General features: G+C 53.6%; 4 protein-coding genes across 19 annotated transcripts; 1 reads left to right on the plus strand and 3 right to left on the minus strand.

Annotated features, from left to right (window-relative positions):
- Positions 1-340: 340 nt before the first annotated feature.
- Positions 341-2396, minus strand: LOC133417645 (DELTA-sagatoxin-Srs1a-like). Its single transcript, XM_061705558.1, has 3 exons — positions 1899-2396; positions 1132-1254; positions 341-839 (listed from the first exon to the last, which is right to left on the minus strand). Exons 2-3 carry the CDS (start codon positions 1230-1232, stop codon positions 413-415), a joined length of 528 nt encoding a protein of 175 aa, XP_061561542.1. The 5' UTR covers positions 1233-1254; positions 1899-2396; the 3' UTR covers positions 341-412.
- Positions 2397-3090: 694 nt separating this feature from the next.
- LOC133417644 (DELTA-sagatoxin-Srs1a-like) lies at positions 3091-3948 on the minus strand. Its single transcript, XM_061705557.1, has 3 exons — positions 3840-3948; positions 3660-3769; positions 3091-3558 (listed from the first exon to the last, which is right to left on the minus strand). Exons 2-3 carry the CDS (start codon positions 3761-3763, stop codon positions 3132-3134), a joined length of 531 nt encoding a protein of 176 aa, XP_061561541.1. The 5' UTR covers positions 3764-3769; positions 3840-3948; the 3' UTR covers positions 3091-3131.
- Positions 3949-5084: 1136 nt separating this feature from the next.
- plaub (plasminogen activator, urokinase b) lies at positions 5085-10300 on the minus strand. Of its 6 annotated transcripts, XM_061705552.1 has the most exons (11): positions 10195-10300; positions 10054-10117; positions 9865-9966; positions 9179-9335; positions 8423-8514; positions 8242-8295; positions 8077-8130; positions 7774-7969; positions 7555-7703; positions 7005-7300; positions 5085-5637 (listed from the first exon to the last, which is right to left on the minus strand). In XM_061705552.1, exons 1-11 carry the CDS (start codon positions 10261-10263, stop codon positions 5479-5481), a joined length of 1392 nt encoding a protein of 463 aa, XP_061561536.1. In that variant the 5' UTR covers positions 10264-10300; the 3' UTR covers positions 5085-5478. The 6 variants fall into 6 exon arrangements, with proteins under 6 accessions (XP_061561536.1, XP_061561535.1, XP_061561539.1 ...); XM_061705551.1 differs by having other exon boundaries at positions 8077-8295; XM_061705555.1 differs by lacking the exons at positions 8423-8514; positions 9179-9335.
- Positions 8120-19684, plus strand: LOC133417641 (protein HID1-like). Of its 11 annotated transcripts, none has more exons than XM_061705547.1 (18): positions 9878-11380; positions 11782-11982; positions 13270-13419; positions 13494-13661; positions 14695-14801; positions 14872-14982; positions 15074-15299; positions 15380-15431; positions 15496-15636; positions 15838-15928; positions 16289-16446; positions 16528-16606; positions 16725-17173; positions 17243-17364; positions 18443-18526; positions 18965-19056; positions 19271-19429; positions 19506-19684. In XM_061705547.1, the coding sequence occupies exons 2-18, from the start codon at positions 11917-11919 to the stop codon at positions 19567-19569; spliced, it is 2319 nt and encodes a 772-aa protein (XP_061561531.1). In that variant the 5' UTR covers positions 9878-11380; positions 11782-11916; the 3' UTR covers positions 19570-19684. The 11 variants fall into 11 exon arrangements, with proteins under 11 accessions (XP_061561525.1, XP_061561531.1, XP_061561534.1 ...); XM_061705550.1 differs by lacking the exon at positions 19506-19684 and having other exon boundaries at positions 16725-16845; positions 16958-17173; positions 19271-19362; XM_061705545.1 differs by having other exon boundaries at positions 9880-11380; positions 15375-15431; positions 16681-16845; positions 16958-17364.
- Positions 19685-20502: the final 818 nt, after the last annotated feature.

Below are 20502 nucleotides of genomic sequence, written 5' to 3' on the forward strand. Positions count from 1 at the left end.
CACGCGTCGGCCGGGGTGGCGTGCGTGCTTGCGTGTGCGTGTATATGTTATATACATGTGTGTATATGTATGTGCACACAGACACGCGCGCGCTTGCCTCGCTTGTGCTTCCTCCTCGGTCGTCGGTGGCGCGTCCCCCGCGGGGGTCGGAGTTGTTGGAGGCGGCCGGGGATCGAACCCCGGTCCCCAGAACTGTGAGGCGGACGTGCTAACCAGTCGCCCACCGTGCCGGCATATCTAAAAGATATAGTGTGTATATTGTAAGGATAAGTATAAGTATATATTGGCTTTTGTGTGTTTGTCGCGTGGTGTTCTGAAATGCAGCAAAATGAGCCCAAAAGCAAGTTAGAGTTTTTTTTATTGTTGATTTTGTGCATCGGCAACAAAAGCGCACTCGGTTTGGCGAGTCGGCTCAGGGGTGGAAGTGCAGGTCCCACAGCTCCACCTTCATGATGGCCCTGCCCAAGGGCGACATGGTGACCTTGACGTCCATCTTGCCGCTCTCGTAGGTCAGGCCGCAGCCTTTGGCCTCCTGGCGCACGAAGCCGTTCTGATTCTTGTCCTCGTACATCTCCTTGTAGAGCTTCCCGTCGGTTTCGCGGCTCAAGGGGAAGATGCCCACCGCCGCCCAGTTCTTGTAGAAGGTGTAGTCGTAGGGCACGGAGAACATGAGGGCCAGCTTGGCGGCGGCGGTTTTTCCCTCGTAGAGGTCGTAGGTCAGCACGCCCACCGCGCCCGTCGTGGCCACGTCCGTTTTGGTGAAGTTGCACACTTCGGTGCGCATGGAGCGCACGGTGGGCTGCGGCGGGCTGTGGCAGTTGCCGCTTTCCATGTGCACCCTGCGAAACGGGCGGCAAGTTCAAAAGGGACGCCGCGCCGGCGGAACGGAACGACGGCGCCGTAGAGGCCGCGTTGGGAATCGCTCGCGCGTTCCCCGCCCGACCGGTCGAAACCGGACGTCTGCGAATCGTGCTTTTTGCCGATTTACAGGCTCGTCTCGAAAGAACTCCGATTTTGCCCGGAGTTCCTATCGGAAGCTTCCAAAGACACGACATCGCGAGGAAAAGCCCGTAAACCTCCGGTTTCGACCGCCCGCCGCGTGCGCGCTCTACGTGTCGCTCCTTGTATTACTTGGGGTGCTTGAGGACGAAGCCGACGGTCAGGTTGGTGATCTCGATGGTGACGTTCCGGCGGCTCTTCTGCTTGGCCGACAAAGCCTCGGCGGACTCCATGGATGTGCGGCGACGGCGACCTCTGGAGAAGACCGCAAAGGCAGAGGCACGCGTGAAGGAAGAAGGGAAAACAGCGAGCGAGGGATTCGGATGGCGTGTGCCGAGATAGAGATAGGTAGTTCTGAAAGAACGAGCAAAAAAGGGAGGAGGGAACGATGTGGGAAACGATTCCCCGAACGGGAACGTTTCCTCGCGACGACGCTCGCCGCGGTCCGAACACCGTACGCGCATTTTATATTTTGCGAGCGGGTCAGGGTCGGCGCTCCCGAGTCCCCGCGGACTCCGGCGACCCCCGGTTTTCGGTCTTTGTCGACCCGGCCCAGCCCGCCTGTTTTGGGAACGCCGGAGGAAAGCGGAGGCACGCGAGCGCACGCGAGAACGTGCAAGCTCCACCCAGGGTTCGAACCCACGACCTGAGAAGCGGGAGGCCCGTTTTCGGAGCCCTCCGCCACCGCGCCGCAGACGTTTCGGTTTCACCCCTCCGCCACCGCGAACCTTTGGAAGGGCGGACAAGATGGAACGAGACTTCGGCAGCGAGCGTTTTCAAGGACAAAGAAAATCTTTGGCGCGGCAGCGGGAAAGAAGAATTTGCTCCGAGAGGTCGGCCGAAAGCGCGCGTTCGGAAGCGTCGCGACTCCGACAAGAAGCCGCGGGCGTCCGTCTTACCTGCGACGACCTGGAAAGGCGATGAGCGGAACGCGCTGTCTGCGGAGCGATCGACGGCCGTCGCCGCTTGCGGGGCGACCTTTGACTCCGCCCGCCGCGCGCACACCCGCCCACACACACACACACACACACACACACGGGCTTTTGTCTGCCGTTGTTTTGGGTTGCAGGCGAGCCGGTCCGTCTGGTCGGCGTTCCCGCGAGCCGCCGCCGCCGCGCCTCGACGACCGTCGGGGCGGTCCCGCCGGACCGGCCCGACGGCCGTCGCCGCTTGTGGGGTGACCTTTGACTCCGCCCGCCGCGCGCACACCCGCCCACACACACACACACACACACACACGGGCTTTTGTCTGCCGTTGTTTTGGGTTGCGGGCGAGCCGGTCCGTCTGGTCGGCGTTCCCGCGAGCCGCCGCCGCCGCCGCCGCCGCCGCGCCTCGACGACCGTCGGGGCGGTCCCGCCGGACCGGACGGACCGGCCCGAACGGGATGGGCGACGTTCCCGGCAACTTTGTGGGCGTGACGTGACAGTTGACGTTTGGAATTTTTGGCCGTGTTTCACGGAGGGCTCATTTGGCGGCCGCGTTCGGCGCACTTTTGCGTGTTTATTGTGTCGAAAGCAACGCCACCGCGCGGCTCTCGCGGATTTGCTGCATGTTCATTTTGCCTCTTGTGTGTTTGGTGTGTGCTTATTGCATGTTTCGTGCACATTTAGTACTTGTGTCGTGTTTTTTTGTGTACGCTCTCCGTGTTTTCATGAGTGACATACATTTGTAATGCATGTTTTGTGTGTCTTATTTGCTTTTGTGCGTTGAATGCAAGTTTGGTGCGCGTGTGTGTCTATTTTGTGCTTGTTGCGTGTTTCATGCACGTGTAGTACACGTTTGGCGTGTCTTTGATTTTCTCCTGAGTTCCATTGTAAAGCATTTTGTGTGCGTGTCATTCACGTTTGTGTGTTTAATGCAGTTTTGGCGCAAGGCGTGTGTATTTTGCGTCGATTGCATGTTGAGTCCATCTCCGGTGTGTATTCGATCGCTTTCCGTTTCACGAGTGACGCGTTTGGGCCGTGTTATTTGCACGATTTGCCTTTTTAGCGAGCGCTCCGTGCGGAGACCGCCGACCGGCGCACGTGAATGTTGTGTTTGCGGCGAGCGTGTCGGGCGCGCGCGTGACAGAAGAGGCCGAGCGACGTCGGTGAAGTCGGGCGGCTTTTATTGATTTGCGCGCGGGCGGCGCTCAGGCCTCCTTGTTGTGGATTTCCAGCTTGACGATGGCGCGGCCTTCGTCGGACATGCAGGCGGCCACGTCCACCTCGCGGCCGCGGTGCTCCACGCCCGAGCCGTCGGCCTGGCGGCGCAGGAAGTCTCCGAAGTCCTTGGAGTTGTACATGAAGTCGTAGAGGTCGTGGTCGGTGGCCTTGGTCTTGGGGAAGACGCCGACGGCCAGCCAGTTCTTGTAGAAGGTGTAGTCGAAGGGCACGGAGAACATGACGGCCACCATCTCGTCGCAGCGCTTCTGCTGCATGTGGAAGAGCTCGTAGGTGAGCAGGCCCACCGCGCCCGACGCCATGTTGTCGTCTTTGGTGAAGGAGCAGACCTCGCCGCGGTCCACGCGCACGGTGGGCTGCGGCGGGCTGTACGGGAAGCCGCTCTCCATGTGCACCCTGTGGAACACAGGCGGAGGAACACTTATGACCGCGACGAACGTTAGGCCATTTTTTATTTTTTTTGGGAGGCCATTTTCATGGCGTCGCGCGCGACTTACTTGGGGTTAGTGAGGCAGAAGGTCGACGTGAGGTTGACCACCTCGATGGTGCAGTTGCGGTTGGTGGTCAGGTGGAAGGCGTGCGACTCGGCCGTCTCGGGCATGGTGGCCTGAAATCATCATCGCCGTCGTCATCATCATCATCATCATCATCATCATCATCACCATAGATGCACTCACTTTGATTCAGGTCACACGACGACGACGACGACTGAAAAGACGACTCGGGTCCCTCGCGCTCTTGACAGTCTGCGCGTTTGAGAGGACGTCGCCCGGCGTTCCGCGCGGAGGCCACGCCCCGGTCGCCGCTCCCCTCGTGACCGCGAAAGACGGAAGCCGCTCCCGACTCGCCGGACCGGTTCGTACACGCGAGCGGAAGCCTCCGAGTCGGCGCGCTATAGACTCGGCCGGCTGTGGCTCGAGTCACCCAATTTGGGCCATTTCGTCACAGAATATCGATCCGGGTGAAGCGCTGAAGATGGCGCGCTGCGTTCGCGGCCCCTCCAGAAATTGCGAATTCCCGCTTTGGACAAGCTCCCGAAATGATGCTTTTCCTGTTGCCGTCATGTTTCATCACTGCAAAAGCGGTTTTGTGCTTTGCGCCCGTGGAAATGTCAAGAAAGGAATCGTTGTCAAAATTGTACACAGCGGAAGCCTCGAGGCCCGAGTATGGAAGTTTTTAAGTTTGTTAGTATGCCACCCGCTGGCCGCGCCTGGCTACTGCACTTCGAGGCGCGCTCTCCTCGCGGGCGTCGAAGGTAGGAAGTAAGATGGCTGCCTCCGGTCAGGCGTGCAATAAGGGGAAACGTTCGAGAGCACGGAAGGACGGAAGAGACGCTTTTCAGCGCAACTTTCAGTCAAGTTTTGTTTTTGTTTTGTACGTCATCGAGCGTCTTCGCCTCGGCTGAGGCGAGCAAACCGCTTCCTCCTTTTGAACTCGGCGAAAACCGAACCAACGCGAACCTTCTGGATGCGCTCGCAAATGGAAGCTTCTTGCTGCCCTCTGGTGGCCAACGTCAGCTACTTCTCATCCGCCCGTTTAGGAGTCAATCGATGATCTTTCACGATGAATCATTTATTATGAACAATAGCAAACAAGTTTACATTCACCGAAAAATTCAACACTGCTTGCATGTAAAGGTTATGAGAAAAGTGGAAAGATGGCGCACTCTTTTTCCATGTCAAGTTGAATGTTACAATATAACACACTATTTAAATATCAAAAGTGAAACATTACAAAAAAGAGGCCTATTTTCAATATTTAAAAGGTAAAAAAAAATAAACGTTGAAAATGTGTCACATGATTTCGAAATTTCAATTGTAAATAGGATTTTTAATTGAAAAAAAGGACATCACACTCATACTACAAAATGTCCAAATTGTTTAAAACATTTAAAAGTCAAAAAAGTTTCATAACTAAAAAAGTTGAATGTTATATCACTTTATTTTCAATGTTATCAAAGTTAAACAAAGGTCAAAACAAAATGTAATTGAAAATGTCTCACATGACTTACTCGTTATAAATTGGAATTTGAGTTGTCTTTTGATTAAAAAATGATAACACGCTAACTAATGCTAAGAACTGTTTACTTTCTTACCGGGAATACAAGGCTGTTTTTTTCCTTTAAATTGAAATGTCCTTAAATATGGAAATAATACATTTCCTCCACAAATGCGTGTGTTGAATTGTGATGTCATGAGTTTTCATGTTCCACCTTTAAAAACGCAACTTTTTGGGAAATGTGTTGGCCGGTTGCCACGGCGACCAATGCGAGCGCGCCCTCGGATCCGCCGTCGGTCGTTGTCGCCGCCCCGGCGGTCACACGCGGGCGTGCTGCCGGATCCACCGTCGGTAGTTGAGGACTTTGGCGTAGACGCCGGGTCGCCTCTCGCGGGCGCAGCCTTCGCCCCAGCTGATCACGCCCACCAACACCAAACGCCCGTCCGCCGGGCACACCAGGGGACCGCCCGAGTCGCCCTGAACGCGACACATCGCAAATGTTCACAGATGGCTCTGCGGCCACATTTCGCCAGAAATCCCTTTGCGGCGATTCGGGTGTCGGGAACGACGAATGATTCCCGACGCCGCCTTCGGAATCATTCGTCGTTCCCGACTCCCGAATCGCTCGGGCGCTGCTTTGAGATACGAGTTTGGAACGCAAAAGACTCTCAAATCGTCTTCCCCCACGGAAATGTCGTTCATCCGTTCCAAAAAAAACAACAATAAAACACTAATAAGGAAAATAGTACTCTGCAATATAACTTTTGATAAAAAACATATGACTTAAGAGAATGTAAAGAATTCAACTTTTAGCTTCAATTCAATGGTCATTGTGCTGCTCCTGCTGGTTTGTGTGCCTTGGGCACCAGGGGGCAGTATAAGGTGGATACACAGTGGACCTGTTTGCAGATTTTTGGGGGGAACTTATCCCCTTTATTTGCGGAACGCCCCGCTTATTCGCGGTAGTTCCCCCCCCCCCCCCCCCCTAATCCCCTGCTTAATGGGTTTTGTTTTGTTCTTGAACCCCAACACCCGCTTATTCTGTTTTTTTTTTTGCGGGGCCGGAATTTTTGTATGAAATGGCAATTACAGTTCACCGAGCGCCAATTATTTTTGGATTTTCCCAATTCGCGGTCAAGCTCGGTCGCTACGCCGCGCCAACAGCGGGCTGAGCTGGACACGGAGACGCTCGGAGCGCCGTGGTTGGTAATAGAAGAGGAGGAAAACTATATGACTGCGAGTACAGTGGGGATGGCGGCAGGGATCGGCCGCAAATAGCGCAAATCTATCAGTCGATGACACTCGGTATTATATTTTTTTTTCAAGTGGAGGATCGGGAAAAAAACCAGGTGAGAAAGTGGGGGCTTTCCACCTCTGCGAATACGCGGGGTCCACCGTATCTCTCGTTGTGTGTCGCGCCACCATTTGCGTTCAAATCTCCGTCACTTAAAAGATTACGAGGCCGGGACTTTTTGATGCTCGTGGTTAGCCCCGCTATAGCGTTTGCCATTATGCGTTAGCATTAAGCTAGTAGACTTTAAGGCTCAGCGATGTGATTGTTCGAAATACACAAGGTGTCTTTGTCTTTGTTTGAGGTTTGGTTTTCAATTTCAGACGCGACCGGCAATAAACAGCCCGAAGACTTTCGATTTTATTTTTTGAAACAAAAGCTGTCGACGAGGCGCGGAACTGCCAAATTGTTGCGAAGCGAGTCGAGTCACTGCCACCGTACAGCGTTCGTATCCCAAATCGTCGCCCTCGAGTCAAAGCTCAAGCGTCGGCTCGCTCGTATCTCAAGGCGGCGTCGAAGCCGAGCGAGACGGAAGCGTGGCGCGCGCGCGCACCTCACAGGCGTCCCGGGTCCAGTCGGGCCGGCCCGCGCACAACATGTTGCCGCTGATCTTGTCTCCGTAGTAGTCGTCGCGCCGACAAACGTCGTCGGCCAGCAGGTCCACCCGGGCCTGCCGCAGGAACTGCGAGCGGTACCACAAGCCGTGCTTCTCCTTGCCGAAGCCCGCGATCTCGCACGCGGAGCCCGGCGCGGGGAGCTTCTGGCCCGGCGCCGGCAGGCACGCCGCACGGACGCCGCGACTCTCCCGGGCGCAGCGACCGTCTTCCTTGGATTTCAGCTTCAGCAGCGCTGCGCAGTCAAGTGTTACGTACCGTGTCTTCAGAATCAGAAACGCCATCAGCCGTTTCGTGCCGGGACGTTCACGGCGGGTCCGCGCTGAGCTATCGCGTGCTATCTTTAGCCTTGATCGGGCGTCACTCACTGTGTCTTTAATTCAAATCAGGCGTGACGTAGCGTCTTTAATGAAGATCAACTATTCCGCGCTTTTGCTCGGATCGAAGCCGCACGCGGTCGGCGACGTTTCGGGTTCGAGAGCAGTTTACCGACGTCGTTGTCGTAGTTTCCGTCTCGGTTGTTGAAGTCGGGGCGCACGATGATTTTGGCCACGCGGAACGTTTGCTCGAGGGCGTCGCTCCGGTTGAGGGCGCTCTTGCCCAGCGCCACCAGGAAGCGCCGCTCTTTGGCGTCGGATCTGCCGGACAGGAAGCGGGCGGTGAAGCGGCGGACGGGGAGCGGACGGGTCACGCGCGTGTGCGTCCTACCCGTCGGGGAAGCAGTGAGCGGCGGTCAGGACCCAGCAGCTGGCGATCAAACTCCCCCCGCAGCGGAAGACCTTCTCTTTGGACCTGGCCCGCCACAAGATGGCCGCCACCCACGGGTGCGACTCCGCCGCCGAAACCGTACCGCCGACGATACGCATCTGCTTCCTGCGAGAACGCCGCCCGCACGTCGCCCACGCTGGCCGGGGACGGACACGCGCGCGCCCACGCGCAGGGAAACACACAGATGTGCGCACGCACGCAAACACACACGCGCACACACGCAGACGAGGGGGCGGAGCTTACGTGGTCGGGCGGTCTCTGGGGGTCGGGTGGTCGGTGCCAACGTGACAGGTGGGGCTACGAGAACACGGACGGGATTTCGGCCCAATATTAGCGCGCATATTCCGGAACGTTCCGGCATGGCAAAGGTCAAAAGACAGGCACGCCGACGAGGGGGCGGGTGCTTACCCGTTGGGGCGGTGCGTGGGGTCTCGGTGGGCGGCGCCGGCGCGAATGTTTGGGCTACAAGAGCACAATCGTCTTTCGTCACTCAATTCTTCTCGAAAATATTCCAGGATGACGAAGACGGAACGGCAACGGGTGGCGCTACAACCCGTAAGCGGAAGGAAGTCACAAAGATCCGACTTACGCGTTCCGCATCGGGGAATGTCGCAATATTCCCAAAGCAGCCGCTGGTTTTTCCACACGTGGCACCACGGGCGACGCTTGAAGCGCACGTTCCTGACGGACGCACCAGACGCGAGTTATTCCGGAACGTTCCCGATGCATGCGCACCATTCCGGAACAGATCGGAGATCGTCCCAGTGTGCTACGTGGGCTCCCTCTAGTGGTACGTGACTGAATCACTGCCCAAGTACAGTTGGGTTGTCTTCGGCTTTGAAAACCTTTTCATGTTTTGTTTTTCAACCTTCAACCTTTTTCTTGACTATCGTGTGGAAAACATTTGAACTGAGTCACGACTCGGGTACAGTTTTTTTCCTCCAATTCGGACCTTTTTTCTTTATTGTTTTGTTGAATTATTGTTACTTTGGTCACGTAAATAAATCCAATATTTGTTGTCTTCTGTTATTACTCTCAGAATTATTCTTGTTCCTTTTTTGGCCTCACAGAATTTGGACTTTATTCCGAACGTTTTCCCACACAATGATTACTTTGTCACGGAAATCGTTTTTCTCTTGGTAATACGATGACTTTGTGTAATTTGAAGCCATTTTTTGGGGGGGACAAACTCTGTCTTGGATGGATCATTGCGGAAGATGTCGTTTTGGGTTTTGCGGCGGCTTTCTCGAACGCTTCTTAGCGTTAACTCGCTGTCCCTGTTTGTTTGGGAAGGAGACCTAGAAAAGCGGCGTCGCCACGGAAACCGAGGAAGCGTTTTCCGGACCTGCAGTAGTTGTGCGCGCCGGCGTCGACGTCGAGGGTCAGGTAGCGTCGCGCGGTCTCGTCGTCCCAGCGCCGGCACGGGCGGCCGCTCTCCGACTCGGACCGGAAGCCTCGGTAGTAAATCCCGACGCCCTCGTAGCAGTCGCCGCCGCCTTTCGCTACGAGGGGAGGCGCGACTTGAGAGTCCGAAGAACAGCGTTCGATAATATTGCACTCGGGAAAAACATACATTCATGATGAAATCGAAATAGAAAGTGAGGAATTGAATATCTTTTTTTGCTTCGATTCTCTGGCGTGTGCGCACACCTTGGCCACACTCGCAGCTTCTCAATGGGCCGCAGTAACGGTCGGTCGCTCGCAGAGGATAAAGAATATACGCCTGTCAGCGTCGCCATATTATCCGTCTACACGTGTTGCCGCACGGTTTGCGTTCAAATATCCTCCCGCCGCAACACTTCGACGCTGCCCGTTAGCGAGTCTGTTGCGTTTTCCGGTATGCGTTAGCGTAAAGCTAGCGGACTCGAACGTTCAGCTCACTCCGAACGTCCACACGGGACACCAGCGACACGCGTCGGCTCGAGCGCGCTCAGAAATGCGTTCCGACACCACGGAGAAGCAGAACTAAACGCTCTCGGACCCGGTCCGCGCCGAACTCGAGGAGGCTGAGGTGCGTTGCGGCGTTCTCACCCGTTTGGCAGAAGGCGCCCTCAAACGCGTCGCCGCACAAGCAGAACAAGTGTCGGCCCGTCGTCAGGGCGGGGACGGACGTTCCTCCGTTCTGACAGATTCCTGCCGACGGATCGCGGCACGCTGGCTTAACCGCAGCCGGTCGGGCTCATTCCTGCGCCGACGCGTCCCGACTCGACGGCGGCTCACCTGAGCTCCGCGACGACGACAAAATCGTCCGCCGACGTCTTCTCCCCTCGTCTCGCCGCCGAGCCTGAAAGCGGGACAGAGACATTTTCACCGCGGAGCGAGACCGCGACCGGCGAGAGGACCGGCGCGCCGGCCGCTTACGCCGGCGCCACCCGCCGATGGCGGCCCGAACGCCGACGCCAGGAGGAGCGACGCCACGACCAGCCGCATCGCCTTCGCTGGAGAAACGACGAGTGGGCGGGGCCTGTCGGGGGAGGAGGACACCGCCACGCGAACACACGTAGCCTGCCTACATGCGTGCGTGTGTACATACGTGGGGGTTTATTTGATTACGGGGCTTTTTGTGTCGCTGATGTCAAATTGTAAGAATGAATATTTTTCAATAACCAGCAGTGGGCGTGTTGTCTAAAATGTCTTGTTAAAATGAGTATATTTTGACATGTTTTGAGCGCTTTTATGGTGGTATTTTACTGCTAAAAACTTTGACCATAAAGTCCTTCAAATATAATAGAATGAATGACTCCTCATCATATCTACAAACCCCATTTTGTCTGTCTCTCCCTTTGAGTTGCTGTCATTAGCGCCACGTTGACCCTTTTCAGCGCAATCGAGTTTCTTCCAAATCGGATTCTTGAATTCGCTGTGTCATTTTGTCTTGTCACTCAAGCGCACGCGACATTTTGGCGTACGTTTTTTCCCTCATTTGTTCCCTTAAGTCACAGAATATTTGTATTGCCCGTCATTACCAAACGACTTGTCGAGTCAATATTTTCCTGTCAAAACTTGATAATCATATAAAATGTTGTACAGGACGAGCTAGCTAAAAGAAAAAATGAAGCTAACTCTACCAGCATAGCACAGTTAGCTAAAAACTTTGAAATGTCCTTACCATCACGAGATGAATCCATTTTGAATCAATAGGCCATCGTGGCGGTGATAACATTTCTCGAGGGTGTCTGACAAAAAAAATCTTTACGACGTGAACACATTCTGAGTCACAGAAAGATGACAATGAAGGCAACGTCGGTATACGTAGTTTTTGTGACATTTTATTTTTGAGAAAAACGACAATCAAAAGTGCCCGAAATCAAATAAACACCCATATATGTATACACGCGCACACACACGCACACGCGCTGTGATCACCGCTGCGATTGGCTGGCGACCAGTTCCGGGCGTACCCCGCCTCTCGCCCGAAGATGGCTGCGATAGGCGCCAGCACGCCCGCGACCCGCGTGAGGAGAAGCGGAATGGATGGATGGATGAATGGATGAATGGACGGACGGATGGACGGACGGATGGATGGATGGCCGCTCCCCGTCCACCTGTGAGTGACGTCACCTAAAAGCGGAAAAAGGTCCAAATAAAAAACGTTTCCATCCCGGAAGTTTTCCAGCTGAGTTCCTGCTTGGAGGCTGGTGCTGCATTCAGGGCCAGTGAGAATAGAGGATTTTGCAGCTTTTCATGTAGACGAGTTGTTTAAACAGATTCTCAAATGTTTTGCTTTGCTGTATATTTCAAAATGAGCTTTTTTTTCCCCCAACACACAAAGTTGTTTTTAGTTCGAGTGTGGAAATGTTAAGGTTAACGTTGTTGGGAAAAATCATTTTCATCATCATCAATCAAAATCAAAATCATAATCATGTCATTTTCTGTCAGGAACACATCATAACGATGATGCGCCGACGAGTTACTTTTCTTTTGTGTGTTTGTGTGTGTATTGTGTAGCAGTAAAACCACAAGAAGAAAAAAACGCCTCTTCCGAGACACGAGCAGCGGCTTGTTGTCTAATGACCGAGCCGGCCCTGAACGCCTCGTCGTCATCAGCGGACCTGCAGCGGCACCGGTCCGGACCAGCGAGACATGGGAAGCGGCGAAAGCAAACTTGACTTCAGGAAGGCTGTGATCCACCTCACCAGCACCACTCAGGTCAGCCGACCGGACCGGAGCGGACCGGAGAGGACCGGAGCGGGCCGGCTGCCGTTTCGGGGCCAAACAGATGGCAACCCTCTGCACTTATTGGCCACTTGTGGAAAGTCTCCTCTCCCACGTGACGAGAATTGTTGCGTGAAACAAGTGACAAAGTCACGGTCGCATTCGTATTTGACTTTTCGTCGACTGTTACATTTATTGAACGTGATCAACACGCGCGCGCGCCTTTTGCCAACGTTGACCTTGTGAAGTCTCTTTCTCCACCCAATTTATGACACGTGACTCCACCGTTGATTGTCCGTCAGCTGTTACATTCAGTGACTGTGGCAACTAGTGAGTCTTTTTTTGAATGAGGTGATGAAACGGATTAAAACAACAAAAGAAACCGTTTCAAGTTTCCCTCCCTTTCCTTCAAAAACGGGGCATGAATTCAAATTGGCAGCGCAGAAAGGGCACAAACATAAATTGATGATGATTTAGTTGCTGGCTTGGTTTGTAACATCTGTCAGAAAACTGACGAAAATGTTGATCTTTGTTTTTCAAAGTAAAAAATACGCAGGACGACGGAAAATCGGAAAATATTGACTCTTGAGAGGCTGAAATTGGAGGATTTGGGCCGTTTTAAAGTCAACCAGCTCTTGAAATGATTTGTCGATTATCCAAATAATTGTCAATTAATTTGACAATCGACGAGTTGTCGATTAATCCGGGGAAGCGTTGCTGATTGAAGTTCTTCTCCCTTGAAAAGCACAAGTCCGGCCGGGGGCGCCGGTGGGGTGGCCGACTTTCAGTTTAGGGTGGCCTCCGCGTAGCTCCTCCCCTGTAAATTGACCATTCTAGTACGCACAAAAAACAACAACAAAACTAGTTGGTTCTTTTTCGTTCATAAGAAAGAGATGGAATTTTTTAAATCCGATTCATCGGTTAATCAAAAAAATAACTGACGGATGAATCTATTATTCAAATAATTGTTAGTTGCAGGCCGACTATTTTTCATTGCACCGATGACTCAAATATATCGTTCGCTATCTAAAAATCCCGATATCGTGATTCGGGAGTACTCGATTAGTCGTCGCAGCCCGAGAGTCGACTGCATCGTGTGCAATATGAAAAGTCTCTCGGTAGCGATTGGGGAGTCGTTCGCGATGAACGATTCCCAATGCAGAATCATTCATCACGAACGACTCCCCGATCAGTACAACGGGATTTTCAGTGGACATTTTCGGAACTATCCGGCTCCACTAATTAATGTTGTGTGCGCGTGTGCGTGTGCGCACGCCGCAGCCCGTGGAAGCGTCAGACGATGTCTTCTGGGAGCAGTTCTGGGCCGACCCGTCCACCTCGGTCCAGGACATCTTTGCTTTGGTTCCGGCGGCCGAGATCCGAGCGCTGAGAGAAGAGTCGCCGTCCAACCTGGCAACCCTGTGCTACAAGGTGCGTGCGCATGTGTGCGCGTGTGAGACGCAATCGCCGACAGGTCACGTGACCTCACTTCCTGCGGCGGTCAGGCCGTGGAGAAGTTGGGACGGGCGGCGGTTCGCGGTTGCCCGTCGGAACGTGAGCGTGCCGCGGTCCTCAACTGCGCCCGTCTGTTGACCCGCGTGCTGCCGTTCATCTACGAGGACGCCGACTGGCGAGGGTTCTTCTGGTCCAGCCTGCCCGGCGCCCAGAACCAGGTACGTGCCGAGTCCATGTTGTTTAGTTTGCGAGACGACACTGCGGGTCACCGACTGGACCTGCGCCTTTCTTCTCCCTTTGCTCGCCCATCCACACCCGTTGAGTCCCCTTTTGTCGCCCCTTTGACGCCCGCTTTACCCTCCCTGTACTGGCCCCCGTGTGTCTCTGGTTACCCGCTTTGGGTTTGGGGTTTCCAAGCACAGCTCGCTTGTATCGTGACCCCCGCCTTCGGCTCGACCCTCTTTGTTGGCGGTCCCACGTTGCCGTTGGCCAATCCCAGCCTCTCGTTTGTGTTCGCTTCCTGTTTCCTGCAGCGTTGCCGTGACGACAACGACTCAGACGGCGGGCGCCCCCTGGCCGAGTCGCTGCTCCTCGCCGCGGCCGACCTTCTCTTCTGTCCCGACTTCTCCGTGCAAAGCCGCAAGCGCAGGGGGCAGGCGAGTCGTTTTCCGTTAGCCGCGATGCACTGAGCTCGAGAAGCTAACACGTTAGGCTAGCCGCGGCCTCGACGCAAAACGTCGGAGTGTGTCAGTGTTGATTTTGTACTAGCCCTGCAGCTAAAGCTAACAAGGCGTGTTGTTTGCTCACGCCACTAAACGACGTGATAGCTCAGCGGCTGTCTTGTTAGCATCTTCGCTAGACAGTCGGCGGGGAGTGGCCATGTTTGAGTAGCGGGCGGAGAAACTCGACAGCCTGAGTAAACACGCCGAGAGCCCACGAGGGGGGGCACTGAGCCCCCGTTGACCCCCCCCCCCCGACCCCGCCTGCTCACCTGGAAGTGAGCTTGCTGCTGTGTTGTGAGATAACTCTAAAAATATGCTTGCGTTTATTCCAGAACATTCCTAGTGGACAGGCGGACAAATGGATATGCAGCACTTCACTTATTCCAGAACATTACCGACGGACACCCGGCATTTCAGTTATTCTAGAACGTTCCGAGTGGACACCAAACACTTCATTTTTTCCAGACCGAATTATAGGTGAAGCCTTGGCACCAAAGCTAACCGCTAACAGCGCGCGATCTCGCCACAGGAAGCGGTCGCGGTCGCGGACACGGTGGACAGCTGCGAGTTGATCTGGGAGGCGGGCGTGGGTTTCGCCCAATCGCCTGCGCCCAATTCGGCCCATGACAGCAACAGGTGAGGGTGGCCCCGCCGCACGCTCCTCTTGCTTTTGTGTCGCTGAGGTCGTCACTTCTGCGCATCGGAGGGCGGAGCTTCTCAAGCTGCTGCTGACGTGCTTCTCGGAGGTTCTGTACCTGGCGCCCACCGACCACCACGTCAACCCCTGGGTGCTCTTCTTCTGCTCCGCCTCCAACAGGTACCGCACAAGCTCGCACGTTTGAGTCGTACTGCGTGAGCATTCGCGTAACGGATACGTGCGTGTCGCGGCCGCCTGCGGGTGAGCGTAGACACGCCCTCCCTCTGTTCACGTCGCTGCTGAACGTGGTGTGCGCCTACGATCCTTCGGGCTCAGGCTTCCCGTACAACCACCTGCTGTTCTCAGACCGGCGGCAGATCCTGGTGGTACAAGCGCTTCAGGTTCTCATCGTCACTCTGGAGCGGCGCGGACCCCGCGCAGCCCCCGCCGCCGACGCCCTCCACGCCTCGGCGCCCTCAGCGGGGGATGAGACTGATGTGAGGAACGCAGCCAAAGTTTTTCTTTTATCAGGAAACCTATCGGCGGTTTTGACAGCATCTCATCTTCTGCAGTCCAGTGGGCCCGAAAACCAGTTTGTCAACTTCCTGTCCAGGATCCACCGAGAAGAGGTGAGGTGGCGTGACGTGACCCTGAATTTGTTTCAAGCATCGCTCGCTGTGCGTGTTTTTTCAGGACTTGAGCTTCATCCTGAAAGGTCTGAGCCGGCTCCTCAACAACCCTCTGGTGCAGACCTACCTGCCAAACTCTGCCAAGAAGATCTCCTTCCACCAGGAGATCCTCATCCTCTTCTGGAAGCTTTGCGACTTCAACAAGGTGAGCGGAACCCCAAACGTTTTCGTCCATCTCTCTTTGTCAACAACCTTAAAGCTGCTCCTAAACCTAATGCTAACGCTAACCCTAAGGCTAAAGCTTGCAGAAATACTCATGCTCATACCGACCCTAATGCTAATGCCAAGCCTAACGAAAATGGCAATGCTACTGCTAACGCTAATGTTAATGCTGACATGCTTGCAGAAATTCCTCTACTTCGTGCTGAAGAGCAGCGACGTTCTGGACGTGCTGGTCCCCATCCTGTTTTTCCTCAACGAAGCCCGCGCCGATCCGTGTGAGTGGCCGACTCCCGCGAAAGAACGCCAACTGACCCTACTCCTTTACTCTCCCTCAAATTTCTTCTGCAGACCACCATGTAACTTTTAACACCACGTCATTGCCCTTTTCTCGCTCTTTAACGCGCATAGACCTTTGCCGTGTAGTACTTTGCGCACGCGCAGACTTATGAAGGACCGGTAGAGACCTATTTGAGGATTACCTCTCAAACACACAACTTCTAAAATGCTCTCCTTCAATACACGTTTCAGTGTTGCGTGTGAGCGTCATAACGCTGGTACAAGAAGCGCCCCCTTTAGGAGGGGCTGAAGATTCGAAACAGTCTGGTGCAAGAACTGTAAAGTAGGGTATGTGAAAGTTGCAGCTGGCGTGGGGCTGGTCCACATGGGCGTCTTCATCCTGCTTCTGCTGAGCGGCGAGAGGAACTTTGGCGTGCGCCTCAACAAACCCTTCACGCTGCGCGTCCCCACGGACGTCCCCGTCTTCAGCGGGACACACGCCGACCTGCTGCTCGTGGTATCGTCGTCGCCGCCGCCGCCGCCGCCGCACGGGTGACCGACGTAGCTTTGACCGCCTTGCGGTGTCACCCCTCCGCAGATCTTCCACAGGATGATGACCTGCGGACATCGGCGTCTGCAGCCGCTCTTCGACTGTCTGCTCACCGTCGTCGTCAACGGTGAGTGTCCGTCGTCTCCTGTCCGCCACGTCTTCCGTTTTCGGTTTTAGTCACGTTCTGCGGCTTGGCTGTAGTTTCTCCGTACCTGAAGGGTTTGTCCATGGTGTCGGCCAACAAGCTTCTGCACCTTCTGGAGGTTTTCTCCCCGCCGTGGTTCCTTTTCTCGGCCCCGCGCAACCACCAGCTCGTCTTCTTCCTGCTGGAGGTCTTCAACAACATCATCCAGTACCAGTTTGACGGTCAGCAAACCCCAGCAGACCCTCGACCGAGTCCCGCACGCACATACACGCGCACACCTCGGCCAAAGCGGCGCAGGCCCCTCGACCCGCTGTGCCTTGGCCCTCCTCGCAGGTAACAGCAACCTGGTCTACTCCCTTATCCGGAGGAGGAACCTTTTCCAGCGTCTGGCCAACCTCGGGGCCGACGCGGCGTCCATCCACAAGGCTCTGCTGTACAAGACGAAGAAGAAGAAGAAAAAGAACGCCGGCGCCTCCCAGAGTGACCGGGCCGACGCGGAATCCCGCCCGAGACCCGGACCGGGCGAGCCGGAGGCCGCCCCGGGCCCAGGTGGCGTCCGTTGTCGCGTGACTTTCGTGTGTTTAGCTTTCAGGTTCTCGTCACGTCCTCCGTTTTCAGGGATCCGCAAGATCACCCAGAAGTCTCGAGCGAGTCACGGCGGCGCGGCCGTCGCGGACCCCCCGCAGACCGCCGTGGACGGCGCCAGCGACACTGAGTCCAACTCAGAGAGGGACCGCGAGGTACACGCCGGAGGCTGCCGCCGTCCTCTGCTTTCTGATTCCTCACGCGGATTGCGTTCATAATTGTTGGCTCGTTCCCTAAATCGCGACAAAGGGATTTGTATAGAGCGGATCCAGATAGTTCCTCGGAAGTCGGGAATGATGAAAGATTCCCAATGCGGCGGCCGCGTTCGGAATCATTCATCATTCCACACCCCCCAATCACGATAAAGGGATTCGTATGTAGCCTAAAATGTTCATCGAAAAGCTCTTTGTCGTGATTGCGGAGTTGGGAACGATGATGATGATGATGCCGAACGCGGCCGCAATCCTTCATCGTTCCCGACTTCCGTGGAACTATCTAGGTCCGCTAGGGACAAATCCCTTTCCAGTTCAAATCATTCATCATTCCTGACTCCAAATGCATTTTTCGATCTGTTGCTCATCGCGGGCATCGGGACCGAGAAGCCCTGCTGCGAATAGCCAAACTCTGCGAGTCAATGACGAACCCCTCAAAAGGTTTACAATTAGTTGTGCCGCAAGATGGTGGGGAAGCACTACTTTTGTCTCAGTGAAACTCCTCAACTCACTTCAACACAGTTCCTTGGAACCAAGATGCCACAAAAGAGCGGAAAACATCATTCCAAGTGTTATGAAATCATGTTTATCTCGAGTCGATTGCCGTCCCGGGAGCGAGTGTACTTCCCGTTCCAGGAAAACAGGAGGCCTTCCCCGTACTTCCGTCGTCGTCATTGTTCGGAAATTCCGTTGAAAGCGTGTGTTCGCGGAACACGTGGTTCCTCGCTCTCGAAGGCAAACCAGGTCTGCGTGCGCGCTCGGTCTCGAGCCGGGATTCGGAAGAAACGGTCTTCCCCCAAAAATGAAGTGGCAAAGGGCGACACTCCTATATTGCTTTTCTAATGACCGTTGGCTGTTGACTACTTTCCACATGCATTGTGGGATACATTGAGGGCGCTATACACAGAGAAGCTGGATACTCACGACACATTCCAGCAGCACTACAAAACGGACGTCGCTAGGAAGCGATTGCCAAACAGTCCAAAAATCGAAAGACTCTAGATATCATTTTTCCCGATAGGACAAGCAGACGGAGAGCGAAGCCGCAACTGGCCTTCCCGGCACCTCGTCGGCTTCGCCCCCCTGGACCGCCACGCCGGACTGGGTCAGTCTATATTTTTGATATTTCGTCCGGCCGTCCGTTTTCTTGCACTTTTGCGAGGTCGGGTCGCGGCGGGGGAAGCCCGGACTTTCCGGCCGAGAGACGCGGTCTCCCAATACGTTTACATTTGCATTTACGTTGTTTATTGATTGTATTAAATACAGTATTCGGTTGATTCATTACATTCATAAATAATACAATATAAACGATTGAATGAATTCATGTATTATTAATATAAATTAGTTAACTGTTCCGCTTCTATGAATGAGCCGGCCCCTCTTTCCAATTTGGACAAACGGTACGGGAAATAAATAAAATATATATATTGTACATATATAATATATATATATATATGAGTGTGTGTGTGTGTGTGTGTGTGTATATATAAATCAACCTTCAAGCGTCCCTGATCTAGCTCCTAACGCCGTGTTGTGATTTCAGGTGTTGTCGTGGAAGTCCAAACTTCCTCTGCAGACCATCATGCGACTTCTGCAGGTTCTGGTCCCTCAGGTGGAGAAGATCTGCATCGACAAGTGAGAAAGTCAAAGTCACTTTTGTTTCTGCAGTAATCCTGCGCGTAGGCACGGCTCACCATTCACCTCACTTGTGGAACGGACAAACGGAGGTTGGCTTCCTTGAAAAATTTGAGAAGCGGTGCATTTGCGACTGTGCGCGGGTTGACTGTGGGCAATTCCAAACATCTTCAGTTACTTTCGGATTTTCACATCGGACCTTCCTCTTCCTTAGGGCTCTGACCGACGAGTCTGAAATCCTGAAGTTCCTCCAGCGTGGGACTCTGGTGGGCCTCCTGCCCGTGCCGCATCCCATCCTGATCCGCAAGTACCAAGCCGACGCCGCCACGTCCTCGTGGTTCCGCACGTACACGTGGGGCGTCCTCTACTCGCGGTGAGTCTCCGACGGCCTCTCCGTCCCGCGTCGTCGCGCTCCGTGTGTCACTTGTCGCTTTTTCTCGTCGCCGTAGCAACCTGGATCCTCCCATCTGGTACGACACCGACATCCGACTCTTTGAGATCCAAAGGATTTAAAGCAGCTTTTTTCCTTTTCTTTCTGAGAAGACGTCGTCGTCTTCATGAGAATGCGTTCGCTCGCTGTGAAACAATTATGCTGAAAAAGACCAAAGAGTCTTGAAATAAAATGTCATCAACCAAAAACGTCTTCAGTTGTCGATGATGTGAAAGATCAAACAAAAGTAACTTAATGATCTCTTTGCAGTAAAATATACATTGATGTATACTGCCAGTTGTGGGCAAACTATTACCAAGTGCCACGTTTGATTTAAAACAAAAAAAATAAAAAAATGGACAGTTTCGGCTCATTTGTCGATGAGCTGAAACAAACAAAAAAAGCTGTTACCGTAATTTCTCGTGTATAATACGCACCCCCAAAGTTGACCTCAAAATGATGATCAAAACATGAAGTATTATCTGTATTTTGTTAGTTTTTTCAAAGAATTATTCTGAAGTTAAGCACTTTATTTGAACACGTAATCCTTTTTTTAATTTACTAGCTCTTATTTTGAAATTCACAGCCCTACCTTTATTTAGTAAATGAGAAAACACACAGTTGTGCTCATATATTGGATTACCCAGGCAGAATTTGTGAGATTTTCTTTCAAGAAAACATGAAGGACCAGACGAAACACATTTAATTTCATTTGAATGGGATTCAAATGAAACGGTCAAGGATTTCAGAAAAGCATCATCATTAAACAAAACATAACCACAAGGAAATTCATGATGGTTGTTGTTCATTCATCAGTCATATTAAAACAACAACAACAACAATATTTCACAAATTCTGCTAGGGTATGTAAACTTATGAGCACAACTGTACATATATGCAGTCATGCGTACGCCCCGTCATATTGGAATCAAAGTGTGGGCTACACCTTTTTTATAACCACTAGGTGGCGGTGGCATTTTGGAATGAAAGTGTCCAGTTTTTTATAACCACTAGAT

Source organism: Phycodurus eques, chromosome 19 (assembly GCF_024500275.1).
Source record: "Phycodurus eques isolate BA_2022a chromosome 19, UOR_Pequ_1.1, whole genome shotgun sequence".
Lineage (NCBI taxonomy): Eukaryota > Metazoa > Chordata > Actinopteri > Syngnathiformes > Syngnathidae > Phycodurus > Phycodurus eques.

Bases quoted from the DNA above. Each gene is read 5' to 3' on its own strand.
- LOC133417645 (XM_061705558.1), bottom strand. From the start codon at position 1,232: ATGGAGTCCGCCGAGGCTTTGTCGGCCAAGCAGAAGAGCCGCCGGAAC. The intron at 840-1,131 runs GTAATACAAGGA...CCCGTTTCGCAG, and splicing joins TTCGTCCTCAAGCACCCCAA to GGTGCACATGGAAAGCGGCA.
- LOC133417644 (XM_061705557.1), bottom strand. From the start codon at position 3,763: ATGCCCGAGACGGCCGAGTCGCACGCCTTCCACCTGACCACCAACCGC. The intron at 3,559-3,659 runs GTAAGTCGCGCG...TGTGTTCCACAG, and splicing joins TTCTGCCTCACTAACCCCAA to GGTGCACATGGAGAGCGGCT.
- plaub (XM_061705551.1), bottom strand. From the start codon at position 10,263: ATGCGGCTGGTCGTGGCGTCGCTCCTCCTGGCGTCGGCGTTCGGGCCG. The intron at 7,704-7,773 runs GTAGGACGCACA...CCTGTCCGGCAG, and splicing joins GCTCACTGCTTCCCCGACGG to ATCCGACGCCAAAGAGCGGC. The intron at 7,301-7,554 runs GTAAACTGCTCT...TTGACTGCGCAG, and splicing joins AAACTACGACAACGACGTCG to CGCTGCTGAAGCTGAAATCC.
- LOC133417641 (XM_061705541.1), top strand. From the start codon at position 11,917: ATGGGAAGCGGCGAAAGCAAACTTGACTTCAGGAAGGCTGTGATCCAC. The intron at 14,983-15,073 runs GTACCGCACAAG...GGGTGAGCGTAG, and splicing joins TTCTGCTCCGCCTCCAACAG to ACACGCCCTCCCTCTGTTCA. The intron at 15,300-15,379 runs GTGAGGAACGCA...TCTGCAGTCCAG, and splicing joins CAGCGGGGGATGAGACTGAT to TGGGCCCGAAAACCAGTTTG.